The sequence below is a fragment of the Apteryx rowi genome, unplaced genomic scaffold (genome assembly GCF_003343035.1).
Source record: "Apteryx rowi isolate R43461 unplaced genomic scaffold, aptRow1 scaffold_28, whole genome shotgun sequence".
NCBI lineage: Eukaryota > Metazoa > Chordata > Aves > Apterygiformes > Apterygidae > Apteryx > Apteryx rowi.
Genome location: NW_020449196.1, coordinates 4,220,927 through 4,243,330, shown reverse-complemented (window position 1 = coordinate 4,243,330; position 22,404 = coordinate 4,220,927). Strand labels below are relative to the sequence as shown.

General features: G+C 35.1%; 2 protein-coding genes across 5 annotated transcripts in view; one reads left to right on the top strand and one right to left on the bottom strand.

Annotated features, from left to right (window-relative positions):
- The window catches only part of ADCY7 (adenylate cyclase 7), a 48,760-nt gene extending 44,232 nt beyond the window's left edge, over positions 1-4,528 (top strand). For 3 of the 4 annotated variants that reach the window (XM_026068799.1, XM_026068801.1, XM_026068802.1), the window contains 3 exons: positions 664-778; positions 1,422-1,546; positions 1,660-4,528. In XM_026068799.1, coding sequence (XP_025924584.1) covers positions 664-778; positions 1,422-1,546; positions 1,660-1,806 — 387 coding nt within the window. In that variant the 3' untranslated portion in view covers positions 1,807-4,528. Of the gene's footprint in view, positions 1-663; positions 779-1,421; positions 1,547-1,625 lie in introns of all 4 variants that reach the window. The other variant, XM_026068803.1, reaches the window with a different exon arrangement.
- A 1,712-nt stretch (positions 4,529-6,240) lies between these two features.
- BRD7 (bromodomain containing 7) overlaps positions 6,241-22,404 on the bottom strand; it is an 18,427-nt gene continuing 2,263 nt past the window's right edge. The window contains exons 2-17 of the mRNA XM_026068808.1: positions 22,096-22,402; positions 20,812-20,941; positions 20,368-20,425; positions 18,196-18,340; positions 16,245-16,355; positions 15,715-15,899; positions 14,925-15,048; positions 14,212-14,287; positions 13,170-13,277; positions 12,517-12,649; positions 11,496-11,607; positions 10,342-10,398; positions 9,285-9,396; positions 8,986-9,129; positions 7,679-7,822; positions 6,241-6,453 (exon numbers count right to left, since the gene is read on the bottom strand). Of these exons, the coding sequence (XP_025924593.1) occupies positions 6,389-6,453; positions 7,679-7,822; positions 8,986-9,129; positions 9,285-9,396; positions 10,342-10,398; positions 11,496-11,607; positions 12,517-12,649; positions 13,170-13,277; positions 14,212-14,287; positions 14,925-15,048; positions 15,715-15,899; positions 16,245-16,355; positions 18,196-18,340; positions 20,368-20,425; positions 20,812-20,941; positions 22,096-22,402 (2,011 nt within the window). The 3' untranslated portion in view covers positions 6,241-6,388. The remainder of the gene's footprint in view (positions 6,454-7,678; positions 7,823-8,985; positions 9,130-9,284; positions 9,397-10,341; positions 10,399-11,495; positions 11,608-12,516; positions 12,650-13,169; positions 13,278-14,211; positions 14,288-14,924; positions 15,049-15,714; positions 15,900-16,244; positions 16,356-18,195; positions 18,341-20,367; positions 20,426-20,811; positions 20,942-22,095; positions 22,403-22,404) is intronic.

The following is a 22,404-nucleotide window of genomic DNA, read 5'->3' as shown; positions in this document are numbered from 1 at the left end:
GTATTGTCTCATATTGAATTCGTTATCATCTTCTAGTTTCTTTTTTTCTCAGCAGACATTAACCCCAGCATACTTTTTACARCCTTAATCTTTGATTCCAGTAGCTTAACATTTCTAGATGCATAACAGAATAGCTCTAATAATAAGGTAGTCAAAGGCCTGCCAAAGAAAAGGCCATCTCAGAATTTGGTAACAAGCTGTTTGTGATACCTGAGAACTGGCACAAAAAAGAGAGTCCTGAAGTGTCACATGTGAGATCTGAATTTGAAACATTCTATAACCTAGAAGAATTGAAATCAATTTCTCTGCTCAGGCTKACTTTCACCATAGTAGGATTGTGCACAACTTTAGGATGTGTGCATGTTTTGTATATACAAAGCATATAAATTAAATCTGAGTCCAAAAGGAGAGGCACAAATTCATGATTATAAAGGTTAACTATATCATGCTTGCCTTCTTCTAGTCASTTCAGTTGAATTTAATGTTTTTTTAAATCCATGTGTAGTGTTTGTTGAACACTACAATTCTGTTGTGTGGCCTCATCCTTATAAATGTATACTTTATTCATTAGTAGTAGTGGTTTGGAAAACACTATGCAATAGTAGTCTGATACAACCTTGTGTGGTGTTGTTCAATCATTAATATGTGTTATGATCTGCTTAGGATAAGGAGAGACAGCATGCTCACATTGGGATTATGGTGGAATATGGAATTGCCTTGATGAGTAAACTGGATGGCATCAACCGACATTCCTTTAACAATTTCCGCTTACGTATTGGTAAGTTCAGTTTGTGAAGAACATGAACTCTACGGTTCCATAAAAATTAAAAATGAGTTGGATGGTTTAGGTGGGTCAATTGCTGAGCACTATGGAGCCCTTCCTAACACTGAACACTGTATTTGGATCATTATAAGATGCTGAATAGCTGAAGGTAGCRTTGTGTAGTCTAGCTTTTTAAGAATGCCAGATTTCTTCAGGAATGGGCTTAGAGATTAGTGATTAGAAGTCACTGGAAAAAGGAAAAGCAAGACTGCAGCTGGATGAATTTGGAGAAAACTACGGTTATGGATGAAGAGGGAGGTACCCTGTTATTAACKGTTGGCTGAAGACAGTATTGTAATTATACAAATATATATTTCTGTATATTAAAAGTAGAAAAGGAAGAATTTTGCATTGTCATGGACTCTGCCCTAGCTCTTTCTTGGACTTCCTATTTTACAATGAATGAGTCGCTTCATCTTCCTGTGCCTCAATACTGTTATTTATAGAACAGTGGTAATACTGACTGCTAGAAGAGTGTTGCAGGGTTAATTCTGTGTTTTTTTTTTTTTTTCTGAAGCTCATGATTTATGGCCAATAATGAAGCTAGATATCATGTAACTTTGTACTTTAGTAATGAGACCTGCTTTTATTTATACAGGGATAAATCATGGCCCAGTGATTGCTGGTGTGATTGGTGCCCGGAAACCTCAGTATGATATTTGGGGCAACACTGTTAATGTTGCTAGCAGAATGGAGAGTACGGGGGAGCTTGGGAAAATCCAGGTAAACATAAGATCCTTGGAATGTTTATGAATTTTTTTTTCTAATTGGCTATGGATTTTTTTWAAAAAATGAGTAATAGAATTTCACGAATTTCTAATTCTCTTCACCCAAAGGTCACAGAAGAAACAAGTAAAATATTACAGGAATTGGGATATTCATGTGAATGTAGGGGACTCATTAATGTCAAAGGCAAAGGAGAACTAAGGACTTACTTTGTGTGCACCGAGACAGCCAAATTCCAAGGTATTGGACTGAACTGAGGCTACGACAAAGTTAATCAAAGTAGACTTAGAACTGTCTCGCTTCTGTGAAGACTTAGAATTTCCCTCTTTATGTGAAGGAGATTATTCTAAAAACATAGATATGCTATTCATACTTCTTCTACATCTCAAAATAGGAGAAAGATTTGTTTTGAAGGAAGAGAAGTTCTGAAAATTTCCTAGAAGACACACAACCACCTTCTGAAAAGGACTACCTTTTCCTGAAATAATTTGAGGATTTACCTGGAATTGTCTTGAAGCATTTTCAGTTAGGTTCCTTTCCTTACCTGCACTGTGGGAGTCCAGCAGCTCCAGTAACAAACTATGTGGATGCACTGTAGAATTAATAACCATGTTAAAACATTCCACTACTTCATTCTTTGTCACATCTGCTAACAGTATTGTATTTGTCGCAGACATGAGAGGATACTCTGGGCACTGCACATCCTGTTTTTAATGCTAAACAGACTTCATGGCAGAAGATTGCTCAATAATGGAAAGAGGAATGCAAGTAAATTCAAGTATACTGTATGACAATTGTGCTGAGCTCCTCTGGAAAAAAAAATTGCACAGTATTGGATCACTTTTTCATTAGTTTAGCCTCCTTCATAGCAGTACCTTGTATTACACAAATGTATTCCTGACTAGCCGTTGTTCAAAAATAACTTTCATCTAGTTCAAAGTATTTACAYTGTAATACATGTTCTCCTTTGTACTACTGTGCTTCTGTATTTAGCAGCTGCATGCAGACTTTGTACGGTTGCATAGGAAAGTGATCTTTAAAGTTCTGGCTTTAATTGTCAAAAAATATACCTGATCTTGAGGTGTACTGGACACCTGCAGTTTATCCTGGCTGCTTGGCTAGAGAGGCTCTGATAACAGCTTGTATCACTGACGTCCCAGTGGGAATTCTGCATACTGACTGCATTCTTGAAGGCATTTATGGAAGAAGAAAATCTATTTTGAATTGTTCTGAAACTGAAGAACAGAACTAATAGGATAGTATTAGAAACAGTATAAACAGAACTGCATCTGAGGTGGCTTTTTTTTCTGTTTTTGTTTCTTCAATTTGACTAGCCACTGGCTGTATACCTTTTAAAGGTAATACAGTTTATGAAACAATCTAGTTTTGAAGATTATGAAAGGATGTGTCGACAAACATGCATAATGGAAAAGTTTCAGCAGAGCCTCAGTACTGAAAGTGTGCTTCAGAGCATTAGTAAGAGATCACAGAACTTGACTTACTGTAAAGATAGTTCAGTGTGTAAAGTGTGTGGTGTTGTTGTTCTTTTAAGTGTTACTGACTTTTGCTAATTTCTAAATAAGCAATTTTCTACTTATTGCACTTGATCTACTTTCTGTTGGTGGAGATGACAGTATTCTGTAAGGATAACATCTTGTGCCCAAATATATGTAATAATTAAGGAAGGATTTCCCCCTTACATAAAACATGGAGTATGACTAAACAGCATAGTGAGCTGTAATATGAGTTCAACATCTGTTTTGTTAAGCCTTTTCTACAAACAAAGCAGCATTTACTAATATTTTGGGGTTTAGTACTAAACCGTACTGGAAAAGTGTTTAACAAGCAGTCGTATGCATCACTGCAGCTTTCTAATTACTGTGTAATTTATTTAGAAGACAAAGTGACTATGTTTCAAGACAGGAACAAATCTAAATATTGTCTAACTGTGACAAAGGATTATAGCCTTTGCCAATTTGGTAGGTCAAAACTGTGTTTGTAATAGTCTCCAACAGAAAATATCATGGTAGAAAACTTTAGTTTGAGGTTGTCTGGTTCATGCGTGGACTCTGCTGAAGAGGAAAGTTTCATACTTGGTGTTTTGTCAGTATCAGGTCAGTGTTGTAGTTAAGTAAACTTTCAAGCAGCTTCTGCTACTCTTGTATATTRTCTATTTGTAATAACAGATGCTCACCGAGCATTTGTTCTGAGATATTTATTTATTGTTTTGTAAGGACCATGCACGAATCAAAGGCTCCTTTCAGCAGTCTTTGACATTGTATGCTAGGTAAAGTGACTATTGGCCTCATTAATATATTTTGAAAAGTGCGTTATGCATATGGATAGAGCTGGCTCTGAAGTGTTTCTTTTCACAGTACTAGTAGAATGTAGATGTAAGTTATCTGTGAAAGAAAATTAACTGTACATAACAGCATTTTGAAATGCTTTTGTTTACATTATATTGCCTGTCAGGCTAGTAACTTGCTTGGGCATAACTTAACCTCATTTATGGAAGTGCTTTTGAACTGGAGGAYGTAGTTTTTCATTGCAATTTTAAAAGGACATTATCCACTTACACTGCTCACTGAGTTTTAGTGTATTGTGTAAGGCCTACTCAGAGAAAGGCTAGAAAATCTTTGTAAAGTTGGGAAGACTAAGGAAAAGGGGTTATATCTGAAGATGACTTTAATTTCCCATCAGAACTGGAATTGCATAATATGAGAGCTATATTCAACCATAGAAAAAGTTCAGTGTAAGAGGTAACTATAAATTTTTGGCAGTCCTTTCTCAAGAGAACTGTGAAATTAAGATTGCAGAAATAATCTTGTTAGAAAATCCTCTTTATAGCATTACTGTTTTCCTGAACTAAAAAAGTGGCACTGTATCTAATTTGAAGAGCTAATAACATCTTGAATTAGCATTCTATTTTAAAGAACAAACTTTTGTTTTACCATTAAATAAACAACTTTATGCAATTTGTTTGTTTTGCAATTATTTTGAAGTGTTTGAGAGATTCCCATGAACAGGGGGCATGATGTTTCTTATACCTTTACAGAGTTAATGAGATTGTTTTACTCGCAAAGTAAACTTGACTATTTACAACTTATTTTGAGAATTCATTTAAATGGAAAATATGTAAAGTAGCTATACTTATGTTCAACAGCTAAAAAATAGGTTCAGCACTCAGTTTTCTGTAATATAGTTAAATCATCTTTTACTTTGGCCTTCTGCTGTGCTATCTCAAAGGTAAGTGACTGGAAATGAAATGCTATAGACTGAGCCAGTAATGATTTGGCTGGCACTGTTTTGCATCTTGTCTTTGCATGTAGTATGAAAATGACTTAAATATTAATGGCAGAATTCCTTCCCTGATTTATTTCAAAGTAATGAGCTGCCCTTAGCAAGACTTGTTGGAAAATTTCTAGTGACTATTTTATTAAAAAAAAAAAAAAAAACCTGAGACAATTGAAACTATTGGGGAAAAGTTCAGGCTGACAATTGAATCTTTTCAGAATTAATTTTAATTATAAGAATTACCAAAACTTATAAACAGAATTAAATAAACCCTTTTACACAGCCCCTTTGAGAGGGAAGAAAGGAGAGGCCTATAAGGAAGATGTTGGACAAAAGACTGGAGGGTGGAGAATGGAACTCACTACTATGCTTYACTTTTAAGCTACCTCTTCATTTCAGTTTTGTGTCACTTTCCTCACTTAAGCATGTTATAAATTGCTAATCAGATGGAGCTGAACCAGTAACACATCATTCCTGTTAGAGAGCAAGATAATACTGGAACCCTGAAATGGGTAAATAACATAAAAAAGGAGAGATGTCTGCAGTAGAACCTATGCATAGCACTGTGTCTTATAGCAGAATATGGGGCTAAAAATTAAAATTGTGAGAAAGTTATTGACTTACAGCATAGAGAAAAGCCTGCTTGTACAAGGTTCTCTAGCTTCCTATAGAATACTGCAATACTGCTTGAATTATTCTGTATGCCTGAATGCTATATTGTCAGTCTGCTTTGTCTGAATTGACTGTTAATAGGGGAGTTTTCTAAATATGTTATCCTTTCTAATAAGCAAACCTAAAATCATTATTCAGACAGTGTTTAATAATACCTCCAAACAATCAGACGAGCTTTCTTGGCAAGTGTCTCAACCCAATTTGATATTGCTACATCAATGTGGAATTTTTATCTACCAGCAGCAAACAGGGGTTTAAGTCTCACCTTCTTGTTGTCATGATGCATTTTCTAAGCTTGTCCTCTTAAATTTTAGAATACTATGAGCAGATGTAACTGTTTCTCACATAGAAGAAACCTCTACATTCAAAGTCTCACAAAGCTGATCTTCTGTTAATTTGTCAGGTTACATCAGTTTTACTCAAAAAGATTTTTTTCTCCCCATAGTGATCATAAAAGCTACACAGTTATGTTAAAAAGGGAAACTTGCATGTTCAGATATTAATGATTTCCCTGCCCCCACGCAGATGTGGATACACAGTATACATTACTTTTGGAACTTTTCATTGAGTCCCTGTACCTTATTATAGCCACATTTTTGCTTATGCTTTGACTTTTCCAGACAGTGCAAGGAAGACTTAAATGCTACAGAATTCCTTTAAAATAACTGGTAATGTGGAAAGAATAATTTAGTACATTTGCGTAGCAGAAGTAATTCTAATACAAAAAATTTAAATGTCATCAGTTCCAAAATTTAATAAACAAAAGTAGTTTCTTTAACACACAATATACACACGCTCAGTGAGTACACTTGACAAACGTTTATCTGGTTCTTAAATAGAATCAAACAAACACCTGTAAACTTAACTGAAGCTTCAGACTGTAACTGGACCACATTCATTTTCAGTGACGGTGACAGTCTTTTTAGATTCTTGGAAGTCTGAAAGATTACAACAGATGCTAGATCAATTAGTATATCTAATAGTCTTCAACGAAAGTGCACACACAGTATAATACTTCTCCTAAAGTCCCTTGCTATTTGTGCAGCTAGTCCTGTGTTAAATGCATTTTACACAACAGTTCAAGAAAAAAATATTTTATCTGGTCTATTTCTGTTAAATAACCTCTCGCACACTGCTATGAAAAGGAAATTTTCAGGTTAAAATTTCTTGAGACATTTGCTTGAAAAGATAAGTAAATTCCTGAAGTAATCCTGCTCTTTGAATTAAGTACCATCTTAACTGAAACTTTTTATAAACCATAGAGCATGTAAGTTTGCTGTGTGAATTGGCTTTCTTGAAGCTAAGTTTTTATCCTCTTTAGAAAGTGAGGACTAACACAATCTCTGGGTACACTCTGACAGTTAAGSTGGTCTAATAAGCCACTGCCACAAGGGGGAGATCTTGTTCTGGCATGTAGGTCTTCCACTGAACTGACTCCTTAATCCAGGAAGAACAGTTACTTTTTTGCTGGATAAATGAGTTGAATTGATTCAGTCACTTTACAGAGCACTACAGCTGGCCCAAGTAAGCAAGAAGAGTGTACAGACAATAGCTTATGGGAGAAAGATGTCCTCCTTTTAGCAACAGTGAGGAATATCACTCCTGTAAATTCACTCTAAATGGAAAAGCTAGAATTTAATGGATTGTCAAGCTTGGAAGTTTGGCAATGCTAGAAAACGAAGTTGAGCTTTGGGGCAAGGTCACAACAGGTAAGCATGTTCAAATCTGACCATTTTTTCCACCATGAAGTATTTTACATATGCAAGTACTGAATTAAGTTTGTGCAATATTAATAAATTCATGCTACTTCGTAATTTTACCCGTAGAAATTTGTTTCAGCTTTGTATCCATTACTAGTTTCTTCATCTTTTATCTTCAACCATTAGAACTGTGCAAAGGCAAAAATGTCACCCAAACTTAAATCGAATGGTAAAATAACCACTTTAAGTAGCTGAACCACAGTTCCATACATCCAAGAGACTAATKAATTTTGGACTGAGACCAGGCACAGCAACTTTCCATAAAACCAGAATTTTAGAAAAAGAAGAATAACTGGAAGTTGGAACTAAAGTACTGCAGTTTCTACCATTAACCAGTCTAATGATTTGCAGATGTGGTTCTGTTTTAGCTGAACAGATGCTGCAATACATTTTGTATACTTACCATCTGTTAAATCTACCCAGCTGTCTTCTGTATCAGGTAAAGGAACTGAAATTCCCATTGCTTTCCGGATTCCATATGTACTAACAATATCACCTGGAGTCACTTGTTGTGCAAGTTCTTTCAGATTATTGGTTACTCTCTCCGCTAAAAAGATAAAAGTGAATGTGTCTATATGGTAAATATGCACACAAAATCGTTCAAATGAGCCCTTCACCCTGTAACCAGTGTTTAATTATTAAACTACAAATGCATCAATGTTAAGTAACGTTGCTGTGACACAGGTTCTTTGTACCATGTGTGATCATGCAGGAGACAGTGGGAACAATAAGAGATGGCTCTAAGAATAGAAGGAATGAAATAACTGCTTACTAAGGCTTGCTGCCATCAAAAGTTAGATAGCTTATTTGAAGAACAAGCTAATGATGCTTGGGTCACATTAATACAGCAGCTGGGAGAGACCTGGTGGCACCCACGTAGTAGTTAGGTCAGTAATATCTGGCTTTTGGGATTCAGGCACAGAGTCTTAGTTTTGCATATAAACTGGAATGACTTCCTGTTRCTATAAATGTCATAGTTTTTCCTTCAAGTGGAAAACTATAAGTACTTAAACTTTTTATTTAAGATAAGATTTGATCCAGATTAGATTTATACTGACTTGGTGACATTTATGCAATAATGGGAATAACATCCCGTCACATGGCAGTGATTATTTTAGACCACAGATGCTGTAGTTGATACTGCACAAGTTAATTCTACTYGCAAAACAGAGCATCCTCCTCACACTGTCCTATGTCAGAGAGCTGCCATCAAGTAGGCTGCATAACTGAGCTGTGGGACCAGGCGCTTTCCTCAAATAATTAATTAAGGTATGTTGGATACAAAAATTAAGCAATATAATAAAATAGACTAATAACTAGATCAAACCTGGAATAAAGCTAGGCTCGCAATAAGAACTGGGTAACATTAAGCAACCCCTGTTCAAAGACAATGGAAAAATCATTAAGTTAAGAGGCACTCAGCTACCGTATGTCCTGTGGCACTGAGAAAGCTCTCTATGAGTTCTAGGAAAATTGATTAATAAGGAGGAAATACTTGCAATCAGTGTYTAAGACCTTCATCTGACTTTACGTACAAAAACTGAACTTAATGTTAGTCTCCTATGCCTAACAGGGCACAGATTCCAAACACTGTAGTGTAACTGTTAAACCTTTGTCTGTCTTATGGACTGTCACCTTGGTTCACAGTAATTTAATAAAAGTTCACACTTGATCAGTTCTGCAAAAATGATCAGAAAAAGTAATGTTTACCCAAGTGCATCTCTCTGTAAGATGGACCGAGAAGACAAATCATATTAGGGGGAGGTTTTGTACTTAGTCGTTCATTTTGAGCATCTTGGAGCTCTCTCAGAAGCTTTGTTGTTTCGTCAAGTTTCCTCTGGAAGATTTCAGCCTCTGTTTAATATAGAAAAAAAAAGTTTAATAAGAAAGTGTATTTACTTACATTATAATAGGGTAAGGCTGAATATACCAAGGGAATGAGACCATTAAATACCTTTCATTAAAATAACTACAGGCATACTAGAAGTGCAAGTATGAAGAAAACTCACCCTCAGACTCAAACTCTTCTATGGGCATGCAGAAGTTTGTAACTGCTTTCAGTGCTGTAAGTCTGTCATTATTAGCAGAGTCCAACCTGCTAGCCATATCAATTTCCATAATCTAAAACAAAACAAACAAGCCCAGCAAATAATAATTTAGGTAATATTTAGATCAGTCTTGAAACAATAAAACTGCTTTAGGTAAATTAAAATACCAAGTTAATTAAAATTAATCTGCTCTACAGAAAGAAAATTAGCATACTGCTGGAAAGTTGAAAGATACGCCATGAAACTTTTACTGTTCTACAGTAAATCGCTTACTATCCTATTCCATATTYAAATAAAAGGAATGTCTGTCCAAAGTGCTGGGAACATGCACATAAGATATAATAAGTTAAGACCAGCATCCTAATTAAATAATTCCTTCAGCTCACCCAAACCAGAGTTTTCCGCAATGTACAAGACTAAAAGACAAAACCAACCTGGGCATTGTCAGCAGATTAAGGTTTCAGGAGAACAGTCCTTTCACTAGAATGCTATTCCTCTCTTTCCTCAGTTGGAAAGTTTGTTGGCTGGAATGATTTTAGTGATATATATAAAGTATGTCTACGGGGACACAAACTATTTGAGAAAATGCCCCCAAAATCTTGTGTACCCACCATGTATCGTGTGGTATTTTATACTGACAAGTTCCTGATAAGAGAAATTAATATTTTCAAATAAGTAAAACCACCACAAGTACCAACCAGAACATCTAGCACATAATAGAGAAAAAAAAAAAAAAAAAAAAGCTGAACAGTCACAAACAAAAATACTTGAACATTTTCTTCTTTTGACATAGTCTCATTTAAGACATAACTTTTTGGAGATTCTGGTTCTCAAAATATCTACAAAATAGCATGCAGTTGTCATGATTTACATAGCGTATATATACAGCTTGTCAAAGTTTTAATGTAGCTAYGTAGGCTTTACAGTTGTAGGCAGTTTTATAGTTAAGAAGTTAGACACGTTGCTTAGAGTAGTTAATTTATATCAAAAAAAAAAAAAACCCAACAAAAGCACTTACCTTCACATCTCTTGTTCCATCACTACTTTCATGTGGGCCTTCAGCTTCCTCCAGTGGCTGAATTGAGAAAAGATTTTTAAATAAGGCATTAAAATTAATCTTATCCTTAAGTTCAAAGCAAAAACTTATACCATAGTTTTAAATAGAGGTAAGTTATACAGTGTCATAGCAAGCTTTCTCTGTAAACCAAGTTACAACATTGCTATTTTTTAGAGGGCATTATTCAGATATTAGAGAAGAGATAATACAATTACTAAAATACACACATTTTTATAGCATACATTTTTTCTATTATCTTTGCAAATGTTTCCATGTTTTTCTCCAGTGATTTCACCACAGAAATTATTTACTGGGGGGAAGGGAGAAAAGGAAGAAAGACGATTAGATGCTGAAATGTGTTCTGTTTCAATAAACAATTTTTCTCTTAATAGTTACAAGCATGATTGAACCTGAAAGCCAGTGTCACTATTGGGTACTAGAAAAGAGTTAAACTAATACTGCTAAGCAAAGGCCAAAGGCTGACTTTTAATCCAGGAACTATTTCCAGTATTAATTAGCTAATATATGAACCATCTGTAAAAAGCTGTGTATTGTTTCTTTCAATAGTTTACATTCATGTGAAATTCAAATCTAGAGCTTTAGTTAACTGTACTTATCTTGCTGAGATTCTCTGCTAACTCTAGGATTGTGAATTGAATTTTAGTTCCATCCTTTTCCCCAGGTACTAAAATTTCATAAAGATTTGACAGGTAGTTCTCTAGTATTCTTACACAGCACATATTTGAGTTTGAAAGCAGTGTGCTTACTAAAGGAAAAAACTAGTTACTTATTCTCCTGACATAGTGACTGGTAGGCATATGCTAAACTTCATGGAAACAAAAACTTCTAAGCAACAGCATACTGCTGTGTGTTCTTACTAACTGGAACAGGACCCAGTGCTAACGTGCATGGGAAAGTAGAYAGAGGAAGGACATATAATTTTGTCAAGTTACAGTAATGTTAATTTTCATTTCTCAATACTTAACAAGTTAGTCTTCACTGCCGAATTTTACCAATTAAAAGGGAGCCCATGAATAAGAACAGTATCATCTTTCTCCAGCTTTATAGTTGTGTGCTAAAAATAAACATCAGAAAATTCACAAATTCACTCTTACCGTTTCTAGCTCTCTGAGAGATCTAGAATGTCCTCCTTTCGTTAGGACATCAAGCAAACTATCAGCCATTACAAAAGGATAATCTTGTGATTTCATCAAAAAATCATGAATACTAGAAGACCAAAAGATAATTAAGGTTACCCACTTTCAAATCAAACATTCAATGGGAAAAAGCTTTTTGTTATATAAAGTCAAACCAATATGTAGAGCTAGAAAATGCTGACATATAAAGAACAGTGTAGAAATGGCTTTTGTTTAGCAATACATGACTTTGTAGCCTAGGAACCCATTCAGATTCCTAACAAAGACTGAAATACAATTAAAAGTATACTGCCTCAGGCAGCGGAATCGAACAGAGCAAACTTTCACAAAAGCACTTTAACACTTGCACTGTACTTAAGTATTCACATTTCAGATGAATTTATACCACAGTGTATTCTATTTTTGAGATTCTTTTAAAACATAAGGACTTTATTAACTTTGAGATTGTGTTATAATCAAGGATAATAATGAAAATGAATCATTTTACTGTGATGAATAATATGAAAATCAGCACTGCAAGCACTATACAATTAGAGAATGAAATCGGTAATTGCTATCTCTGGACTCATATCTCTTCCTATAACCATAGTGGCTTGGGCAGTATTTGACATCAACAAATATGCCTCTTGTTCAAGGTAGTAATAAGGTTCATTAACATTAAAAAAAACAATTTGTATGAACATTTGCACCAATCAATGCTTTTCTGGTTTTGAACATCAGAATATTTATGACATGCATTGAAAGACTAAGTGTTATGTTCTAAAATCTTTATGAATCAGTAGCATCAAAATCCCTCAGTCTTGGCTAACTTTACATTGCAGGCACATTCTTATTAAGGACTTGTATCTTTAATTAAAAAAAAAAAAAAAAAAGCCCAGCAAACTATAAGCCAGGCATCCTTCAGCAGCAAATGCTATAATTTGAACGTAACAGCTTCTGTACATGAAAGCTGTTACATACATCCTAGTTGCTTACTTACCTGAAAGATCCTTGATAAGAGTCTTCCCCATATGTTGAATAAATTAGGTCTGAATCATCTTTGCTGATGTTGGCAAACGTAGAATCATACGTTGGTGCATAGGAACTATAGGGTCCATAATTCAAGTACATCACTGATGAATAACAACAGTACTAATTACTATCTCCAATGTATGTTAGATGAAAACAAGAATGCATTGTAATATAGTCCCACAAAAGGAGCTTTTAGGAGCATATTTAAGCTTAAAACAAATTAGTAACATCTATTTCAAATGCATTTTTATTTACAAATGTTTTATTAACAATATTTTATGCCTTAACACAATATGAAAATTCAGTTCAGTGCTACTAATAGGTTTTCAGGCTGCCCACTATGCTCTTTCTAAGCTAGAAAACCCTTTTATTTATCTGGTACAGTTTCCATACTTCCTATTATAGATGAACACATTAGTAAATACATTTCACCTTTTGTATGTGCAAATTAAGCTAAATTTTGTGATGTGCTGTTTAGTTTTGTGATAAACACATGCAATAGAAATAATGTTTAATCATTAAAAAACTAAGTTCTAAGCTATTTGTGTGCTAGTAATGAGATCATAAACAGAATCTGTTGTAGGGAAGAGGATTTAGAGCAAAAAAAAATTCAGCACTTGCCTGGAGTAACCTTGTTTCTTTTATCTTCTTTGAAGCCTTGTAATGTATTAACTCCTGACTGAAGCCTTCCTGCTGTCATACCCAGCTTTACAGGGCAGTAACCTGGTTCTACAACAAAATACAAAACAATAAAGCCATAGCTGAGTGACATGAGAGATGTCCAAACACGTTAATTACAACCACTCCTAGCCAGAAACTTCAGAATAAAGAAGATGCAACTCTCCATTATAATCCATAGTCCATTATAATCTCCGATTGCATACTAAAGATTGCAYGTAGTCTTAAATCTGAATTCATGTTTAAGTGATACTAGTTAAGTATAGAAGATTTAGCTTAAATATTAAGAGTTTTCACTGTTTTCATTATTGCTTTTTCTCCTTCCTGCCCTGCCCTAACAGAGGCTATATAATCAAAGAGGATCTAACTCTTAATCTGAAGGACAAAACTTTCTTTATTCCTGCCAAGTTCTTCTGCTGCACAAATAAGGGGAAGGGATAAATCAGATTTTCAGCTTGGTTTCTGTCTATCCTAGGACTAGTCAGTTCAGCTCTGTAATGAGGTGGCAGTTAAATACTCAAGCCTGTGCCTTCTTTTAGCTAGCGCCAATACATTAGACAGCACTGACATGACAAAATAAATTGGGACCTTGACAGTTCCCAGTGGCCAATTCTGGAAGGTTTGTGACCCTTTGGGTCAAAAAAGACTGTATTCTGTATGTGAATGAGACTAAGGGGGAGACCAGGAATTTAATGTGCCCAAACACATAGCAGGCAGCCCTCTCTCTCATGGCAACAGCTTTCTCCTGCACCTCCCACAAACAGCTGACACAAAAAGGAGAAGTAACAACCACAGAGGGCTCCCAACAGCACCCACTATTGTCCTGTTCTACCTGCCCCCTCAACCGCAGCTTTTTAAACCCTCTTCTTTATCAGATTACAAAGAGGCATTTGGTTGTTGGGCAGCATTTGCTGATCTGCCCCAGCAAAAAAGCAGGAGACCAGGTAAGTGAAAGTGACTTGTGACCTGGACCATGCCAACTTACCGCCTGCATTAAGGTCAACTGGATTAAGAAGGCCCAGAGTTGTTGTACCATCTGGTTTTCTTCTTTCAAATTCACACTGAAATAAGATTAGACTATTTTAATGTACATACTAGTTGAAATTCACAGTTCTGAAACTAATAAAAATACCAAATAAAATTACTTCATATGTAGTAAACAGAAAGGGATTTGGAAAGATCGGTCATACTCAGATGTGATTGCTGCTTTAACTTCTTTGTTTTTACTCRATACCTTTACTATTGGTATAGGCACAAGGAATTAAGGAATTAAGATAAGTAACATTCCTATWGAGACTAAGAGATAAAATATTTAACTCATTCTTGGTAGAAAATGAAATGGGCTTAGTTTTATCAAACTGCATTTCTTTGATCGAATATGTGGGTGTTTCAGAACTAGTTAGTTTTTTGCGGGTCAGATTTAAGATACATTCTTGAGGTTCCCACTATTCATCTTTTTCTATGAATTTATCTAAGATTTCTGAAAACTTAAGACAAACTTGTTTTGCTGATGAAATTCAGTGTGCATTCAACTGAAATGCTTTTCTTTTTTTCAGTTTAAGATATCACACAGATTATCAGTCGTGYGTAAAATGGTGTAAGCTGCAGTAAACATGTACCTTGAGTTTCGACTGATATAAGATGCTAAGCCTGGTTCATGAAAGAATGAACTGAGTTTCCAAATACTCAAAGATTCACCTGGCTGTTTGCAAGTCGTCTTGTTAACTTTCCTCCAGATTCTCTAACGATACGGTCAATCTGCTCTTGTTCCCTTTCCAAGCTATTGTTTCTTAATTTGTCTTCAAGTAGATCTTTGTCCTTCCTGTGAATAAAACCCACTTAGTTACTAGCATCTGATTTAAAAGATACTGAATGGCTTAGGTATCAGAGGAGGATATGGTGGAGGTATTTTTATTTCAAACTATGCAAACTGTTTTTCTAGACAAAACAACTGAAAGGTTAAAAAAACATTTAGTATGATTATATTTAATACAGCAGGGGAAAATATGTGAAAGTGACTTGTCCACAAATGGTGTGTTTATGTTAGTAACTAAAGAATTCCTTTTATACAGCTTGCTTTAGCTATACCACTGTCCTAGTTTGTCATACTGCCAGATTTTACATCCTCACTCCCACAAAACTAACAATGATATTTTTGGTAAAACAAAACAGTAGCTACTCTGAATTTTAGTACCARTATTTTCAAATCTGCACTGAAGTAGAAAACAATTGAAGGAATGGAGTTGATAAATAGTACAGGGTTACCCCCATGAAAAATGTTGGTATCCTATAAAATGATTCTAAATATACTTATTTTTTCTAGACAAGGATGTTTTATATAAATGTTGCTCCCTTGAGATGAACAACTCTTAGTGCATATGCAGTACCAGAAAGACATAAACCCACCTCCACTGGTCCCTAAAAGTCATTTTGTTTCAGTAGCATAAGAAGGGTGTAACCTTTAATCRTTACTGAGACAATACTTCACTTTTTGTGTTCTTTGTTAGGTGTTTTGAATACTTTGGTGTCACTGTCCACAGGTTCTCCTTTGTCTTTCCSAAGACCATTTTCATCTTCCCCATTTGGCTGCTGTTCCATCTTGTCTTTCTGCTTCCTGGTCTTCTGCAGGTCAGCCATGAATTCTATACTTTGTTTCAGGCTCTGAATTCTTTCCTAAAAAACATACTGGAATGCTTTTATTTCCTACTTCAATTAATTTTTTCCTAGCTTGCCCATACAGGATGATTTTATTTCAGTGCTTTTTTTCTGATAATAGCACACATAAAGGCAATTTAGAAAATGTAATATAAGTGCAAATAGTTATAAGTAACCTGGTAGCTGTGCTAAAAGCATGATCCTTAAAACAATGCACCGTTTAAATCTAATATGTAAACACTTGAGAAGTGTTAAACCGGTTTTAACAGTTTTTGCAAGATCCWTATAAGAAAAGTAGAATGAAAAGGCGTCAAAAGGCAAGAAGCATACTTTTTAACACTTTGTTTAGTAATTTTCTATTACCTGGCTAAGTATCTTCATCCCTGAGTGCAGTAGTTTCTTTGCAGCTTTGTAGTAAATGGTGTCTGGTTTGTTGTAAATCATTGCATTAGTACACATCAATTTGAAGTTATCCTGTACAGACATGTTGATTTCAGAATGAACGTAAAGATTTTATAATATACTATATTAAAGTCCTAGTTGCAATATAAGCAGCATCTTGAGGAATTGTGAAAAATAACTTCAAAGAACATTTCTACTTAATGAATTTAAGAAATGCATTTAAACAGAATTGCGAGTGAAGTCTTCAGAAATAAGCAGGTAGATTAGACTCTTAAGTCTCAAAACTAGCACTCCGATAAACATCCTGAAAGCGTTCCTAAATGTTCGGTGCTGTTCCTAGTTTTAAAAGTGTTGATGCAAGTTCTTTTAGCTAAAATTACCTCCTTCCCCCCCAAATCAGCTGTTATTAAAGGAAAACAAAATGAAACAACCCAATTTTTCCCCATTGCTCTTTCCAGTCACTTAGATGGAAGTCCAGCGTCTAAATATTGACTAAATTTTGCCAAAATAAAAACCTGATGAAACCATGAGGTTTAGCAATAAGCCAGTTATCTTGCCTATATCCCTTTTTGTACCTCCAGTAAGTACAAGTGCATTTAGGCACCTTTATTCACTTCACTAAGTGGCAGTTTTATGAAATCAGTACTTGAAAGTATGAGGAAAAAAAATGAATGAAGCTAAATTTAAATACCAAAAAGTTGCAATTCAAAGTCATTACAGGGAATTTGTCAAAGTTTCAGTTACAATTAAGAAAAAAAGTATGCCTATTTGAAGTTCATTTCTGGAATAACTAAAGTAATCTGGAAACTTATTGCAGACCCTCTACAGGTCTGCTTTATCACAATCTCGGGTATTTACAAAGAGACAAAGTTAAAATGAAAATCAGCTTTTAGCACAAACATCTTCCAGTACAAATAAGTGCTGATGTTTGTGAAAGGTTGAGAAGCCAGAAAGCAGGGAGAAAGACATTCTCTAGATCTGTCTGCCAGGCTCACCGGAAACAGCTGAAACAACAGGGAATATTTTCTTAAGTTTCAGAGCTCTCAATAAGAACATGCAATAAAATACAACCAAAACTGGTAACTATTATCTAAGTCCAACTGCTAATTACACACACATTATACTTCTCAGGTCCTCATTTAGCCATGCAGAGAACTAGAGAACATTTCTGTTGAAGAAGAAAAAAAAAACAAAAAAACCCCACACACCCAACCAAACAACCCCCCACACCACACCTTTTAAGAGTTCTAGAATCCTTCAAAATGGGACCTCTAATCCACAAGAAGTCAYGCATGCACACACATGCGGAGCCTGGTGCCGAGACACCTGAGGAGCCAGCACAGAGGCAAGAGAAGGCAAACTGAAACGTTCCCATCTGGAACTCTGATTAGATTGCATATATCACAGCTTTTAAAGGTATGGCTTATGTTTTGATGTGTAACCTAGAGGGGCTGTAAACATTAATCCAATTCTGTACAGTGGTAAAGTCTGCTACGTTACAGCCCCAAAAGACAAAAAAAATTGCCATGGGACTGATAAGACAAAAATTCGTGTATTATGATTGGCCCCCATCACACAGAGGAACTTAGTATCAGCGTTTCACTTAAAGCTCACATGCCTATTAATAAAAGAAAAAAAAAAAAAAAAAAAAAAAGAAGCTTTTACCATCCTCATCTTTTTGACAGGCACATTTAGAAGCTGGAGGTGTGTTTTCTTTTTCACATCCAGAACTTACTTGCTCACAAAAAAGTCAACAAGAAATATTCTTTCAAGCAGAAGCGCTGATTCTTTCGGCAACTTCATATTCTCATAAAATACCAGTGTTCAAGTAAATTGAATAAAAGTTTGAATAAATCCATACACTGAAACTGATAATAYCTCTTTGTAGTCAAAATAAAATTTGAAGAGTTACCTTTAATTCTTCTATGGACTGATACCCATTGTTCTTGATCTTCTCCTTCATAGTACTAAAATCCATTGGGTTTTTAATGATCATGGAATAGCCAGGGGCGATAAAGTCAGTCACAGGAAATGAAAAGAAAGAACTTGGATCCTTTCTGTCAAGATATGAAGAGACTTTTTTTTTAATGTTTCACGTTTTAACAAAGAACATACTGAGCTTGGAGTTAAATATAAGGGAAAGGACCAAGTTGAAAAGGAATCAAAAAACATATAATGAGCTTGTGTCAGCACAATCTTCCACTTCTGAAGTTGAAAAGATCCCATATGCAAACTCATATATCAGAAAAGCGCTACAATCATATTTTAGAAGTTAGTTCTGTATTTTTGATAACTATCTGTATTCCCATGAAGATTCAAWATAATCATTCTTTTTAGATTTTGTTTTTTTGAACAGCTGTTTTATATTCTATTTATTTATTTCAATGGAAAATAAAGGGAATAAGAGTTATAAGAGAATATTTGTTATTCATTTATTAGCTTGCTTACTCTGAAAAGGAAAGCTTGTTTYTTAAAGCTGTGAAAGAATGTTTGTGTATATTTACAATTATGGTTAAATTAATTTTCAGGTTATGTAATTTTAATATTTTTATATTAAAAATTTCTAAGACTTCCAGTGACTGTCATTCAACCCTTTCCCAAAATGGTATTACCTATACGAACAGACTGATATGTCAATCTGTCTGAATTCAATTATGTTCCTATGACATACATTGATGTTCATGGGTGCTTCTACTACCATTAAAATAAAATATGCTTGCTTGGTATTTTCTCCTCAGGATTAGGGCTTAATTGGTAAACTGTCAAGAATTTCCCTTTCAGATCTATTGTTCTTTTCTTTTCACTAAATTCTGTGGTTTGAGATTGGCCTCTTAGGATTATATGTGAGTTTAATTCTACAAATTCCTTGCTGTTACTAGATACATTGGTGAAACCCTTGACATTTCAGGCTTTCTTCTTGAAGCTTAATTATGACTTTTGGATTTTGACACAAAGTTACTACAGAACAATGAAAAGCATTTTGCTGTATACTGCAGAAGCATGTAGCACTGATATGCTGCAATACCTGMACACCAGCTTCCAGCTGAGAGACAGGATTCAAAAAGTGGCTTTTTCTACAWACATGCAAAGGTACCCAAAATAAGTACACATATGCATGTGTTTTTGAYTATGCATAGTTAGTTCCCTGAACCTGACATCAAGACCTTGAAAGTGTAGGGTTGTTAACAAAGATACTCCCTAACAAAATTTCATGAGCTTAATTTGGTGGGACAGATCAAAGGAAAGATCTCTCACTCTTGTACAAGACATATATTTTCTTAATTCTTAAAATCACAAAAGAATATCTTAAACCACGAACCACTAAAAGAAAAATAAATTTCTRTTCTGAAAATCAGATTAATGAAAAGACATTTGGCTACTAAGACAGAAAGAGAACATGGTTTAACTTTAAAAATGTGTGTACTTCCTTCTTCCAGTAAATAAAGCTACATATAGGTGAACCAATGTTAAAATAAGTGAAGATATAATTTTAGCAAATTCCTTAGAAATTCTTGTACATCTCTGAAAAAAAGTTTCTTACAAAGAAAGCATCAYACTTTTGGCAAATGAAGTATATGTCCTATTTTCAACAGTTTTTAAAGTTACTTTAAATCTGAAACTGGAGGTGTTTACAAGGTGCCTAAGCCAAGGAGAAGTTATAGGTATGTATTCTTAAAGTAGTACTTAAATTTCTAAAATAATCCTGTCAGCAATCGTATTTATCAATGACATTTTCACTCTTTGAGCARTCACATACCTCAATTTTACATTAAAACATACAAAAACAGAGACAAAAACCAAAACCTCAAAGTAAGTTCATTGTCGATACATCTTCTTTACAAAATGTTCTACATGTTATGAAAAAAGCAAATCAGTATATTGACATTTGAATGCTTGGCAGTTTTCAATGTTGCCGCTTGTAGGTAAAATATTTATCGTGCACTTCCAGAACTCACCAAGCTTGCAAACAAGCCTCGTAGCTTTAGAAAAGCTTTTTACAGGCCTCTTCCCTTAACAATGTATGTTATCTATTTTCATTTCATAGTTCTGAAAATCTACTAAAAATAAACATACAAATATTTACCTCTGCAGCTGTCTCATGAGTTGATTCAAAGCTTCTTGAAGTGGCGTTTGCTCCACTTCTAGACCAAAAARAAAAGTGCTATGAGAAAGGTTTGGAAACAGAACTGACATCAAGATGTACTAAACTTCCAAGATATTAGCAATCAATTATACAAAACTGATGCATATTGAAGGTTGATCATCAATAAAAAAATATAGTAGCATAAAAGAACAGGATATATAGGGGATCTACTTCTCTGCTCACACTTATATAGTTAGTAGATATCATTTTGGAAAAGAAGTATATAGTAATATATTTCAATTGTTACTTGTATAACATAGGGAAGAACATTGGGATGGCAAAAAATGTCAACKCACTTGCTATAAAAACAAAGAACAAGAAAATGTAAGTCAATTAAATAAAACTGGAATTAGCTAAAGCTAAATAATTTTCAATTCCTTCTACCTTCCTGTTTTGATAAAGTACTTGTCAACGGTTTCTCTGGTGGCAATTCCAGTCTCACAGGAGTCTGACATTTCAGTTCTTGTTCTCCCTCACTGTCAGGGTGTTCTCGATCTCGTTTCTTTTTGTCCTCCTACAAATAGAAAGATTGTTACAGAAATTCATAGAAGTTGCAAAATCAGCATTATTACTGTACATAATGCTCTCTTTGGATTTTTTAGAACAACTGCACATTAAAAAGAAGAAGTCAGGTCTTAAAAAACCTGTATTCTTTATGTGCTGTCTCCATCTGCTGGACAATAAAGCACTTCAACTATATAAAGCAGCGTATCATTTATGGATTTTCTTTTCTTTTTTTTTTTTTTTTTTTTTTTTTTTTTTTTTTTTACACGTAACAGCCTCTAATGGCATGACAGGAACGACTCTGCACTGTCCTCTGTACAGAGCATTCTTCCCAATGAAGTGTCTAAAATGATTTTGAAGATTTTAGAAGGACGAGTAGGAAACAGTCAGGAAATTTTAAATTAAAGGTATCTATAATGTTTCAAAATGTTGCTATCCTTAGATATATCCTTAGTAATAACCTCTGCAGTTTAGCACCTCTGGGAAATAGATGTACTTGGACTTGTTTATTAGCCTAATATATTTCAGTAGCTTTAGACGACCTGAATTCAATATCCACACCACACCAAGCCTGCCAAGGCAATCACCTGTACCTATGAAACTGCAAAGGTGTAAGTGTAGAGCCATTAGCTTCTGTCTACAGGATCATAACTGAGATAAACAAGCAGTTAATTTCTTCCAGAGTGATTAATTCAGGCAGCTGTAACTACACCAGCTTATACTGTCTGTGTTCTCCACAACCATGAGTGAGTTTCTGGTACATTTTAAATGACATTTCACATGAAAGAGCGCGAGTCTTATAATTATCTTAGGTAGAGAACCTTGACAGGGGAGTATACTATCATTTCCTTTTAATTAAAAGGTTATAAAGTCTTCATTCTGTTTCATAGAAATGTATTTACTTAGACGCACACAAAGGTTCTTTTCCTTATTAATTTGCTTTGTCCTGTTACTGCACAGTACTTGTAAACAGGTGAGAAATTTCAGGTAACTTCACTCATCTAACGAAACTGGGAGCGAATATTTTGGCAATAACAGTATATTGAGAGTAAATATATTCAGATTTAGGGATGCAAGTTACATTCATGTCTGTTCACCTTTTAGTATCAGGAGGCGATAAAGTTGAGGCATTTTTTGCCGAAATGCAAAAGTAGCAGCACCTACCTTAACTTTTCTCTTTCTTTTCTCCTTTTCTTCACCAGGAACCTGCTTCTCCCCTTTCTTCCTCTTCTTCCTTTTCCTGTCCTTGTGTTTCTCGTGCTCAGCCTTGTCCTCGTAGAGGCCCGGCTCCAGCGCGGCGCCCGCCGTGGAGAGCTCCGCCACCTCGCTTCCTCCCACCTTCAGCACCAGCTTCAGCGGCTTCTCCACGTACTCTGCACACGGGGGGAGGGGGCAGGGCAGGGGCCCGTGAGCCGCGCCGCGCCGCCCCGCTCCCCCCGAGCCGCTCCGCAGCGCTGTAAACCGGCGGCCGCT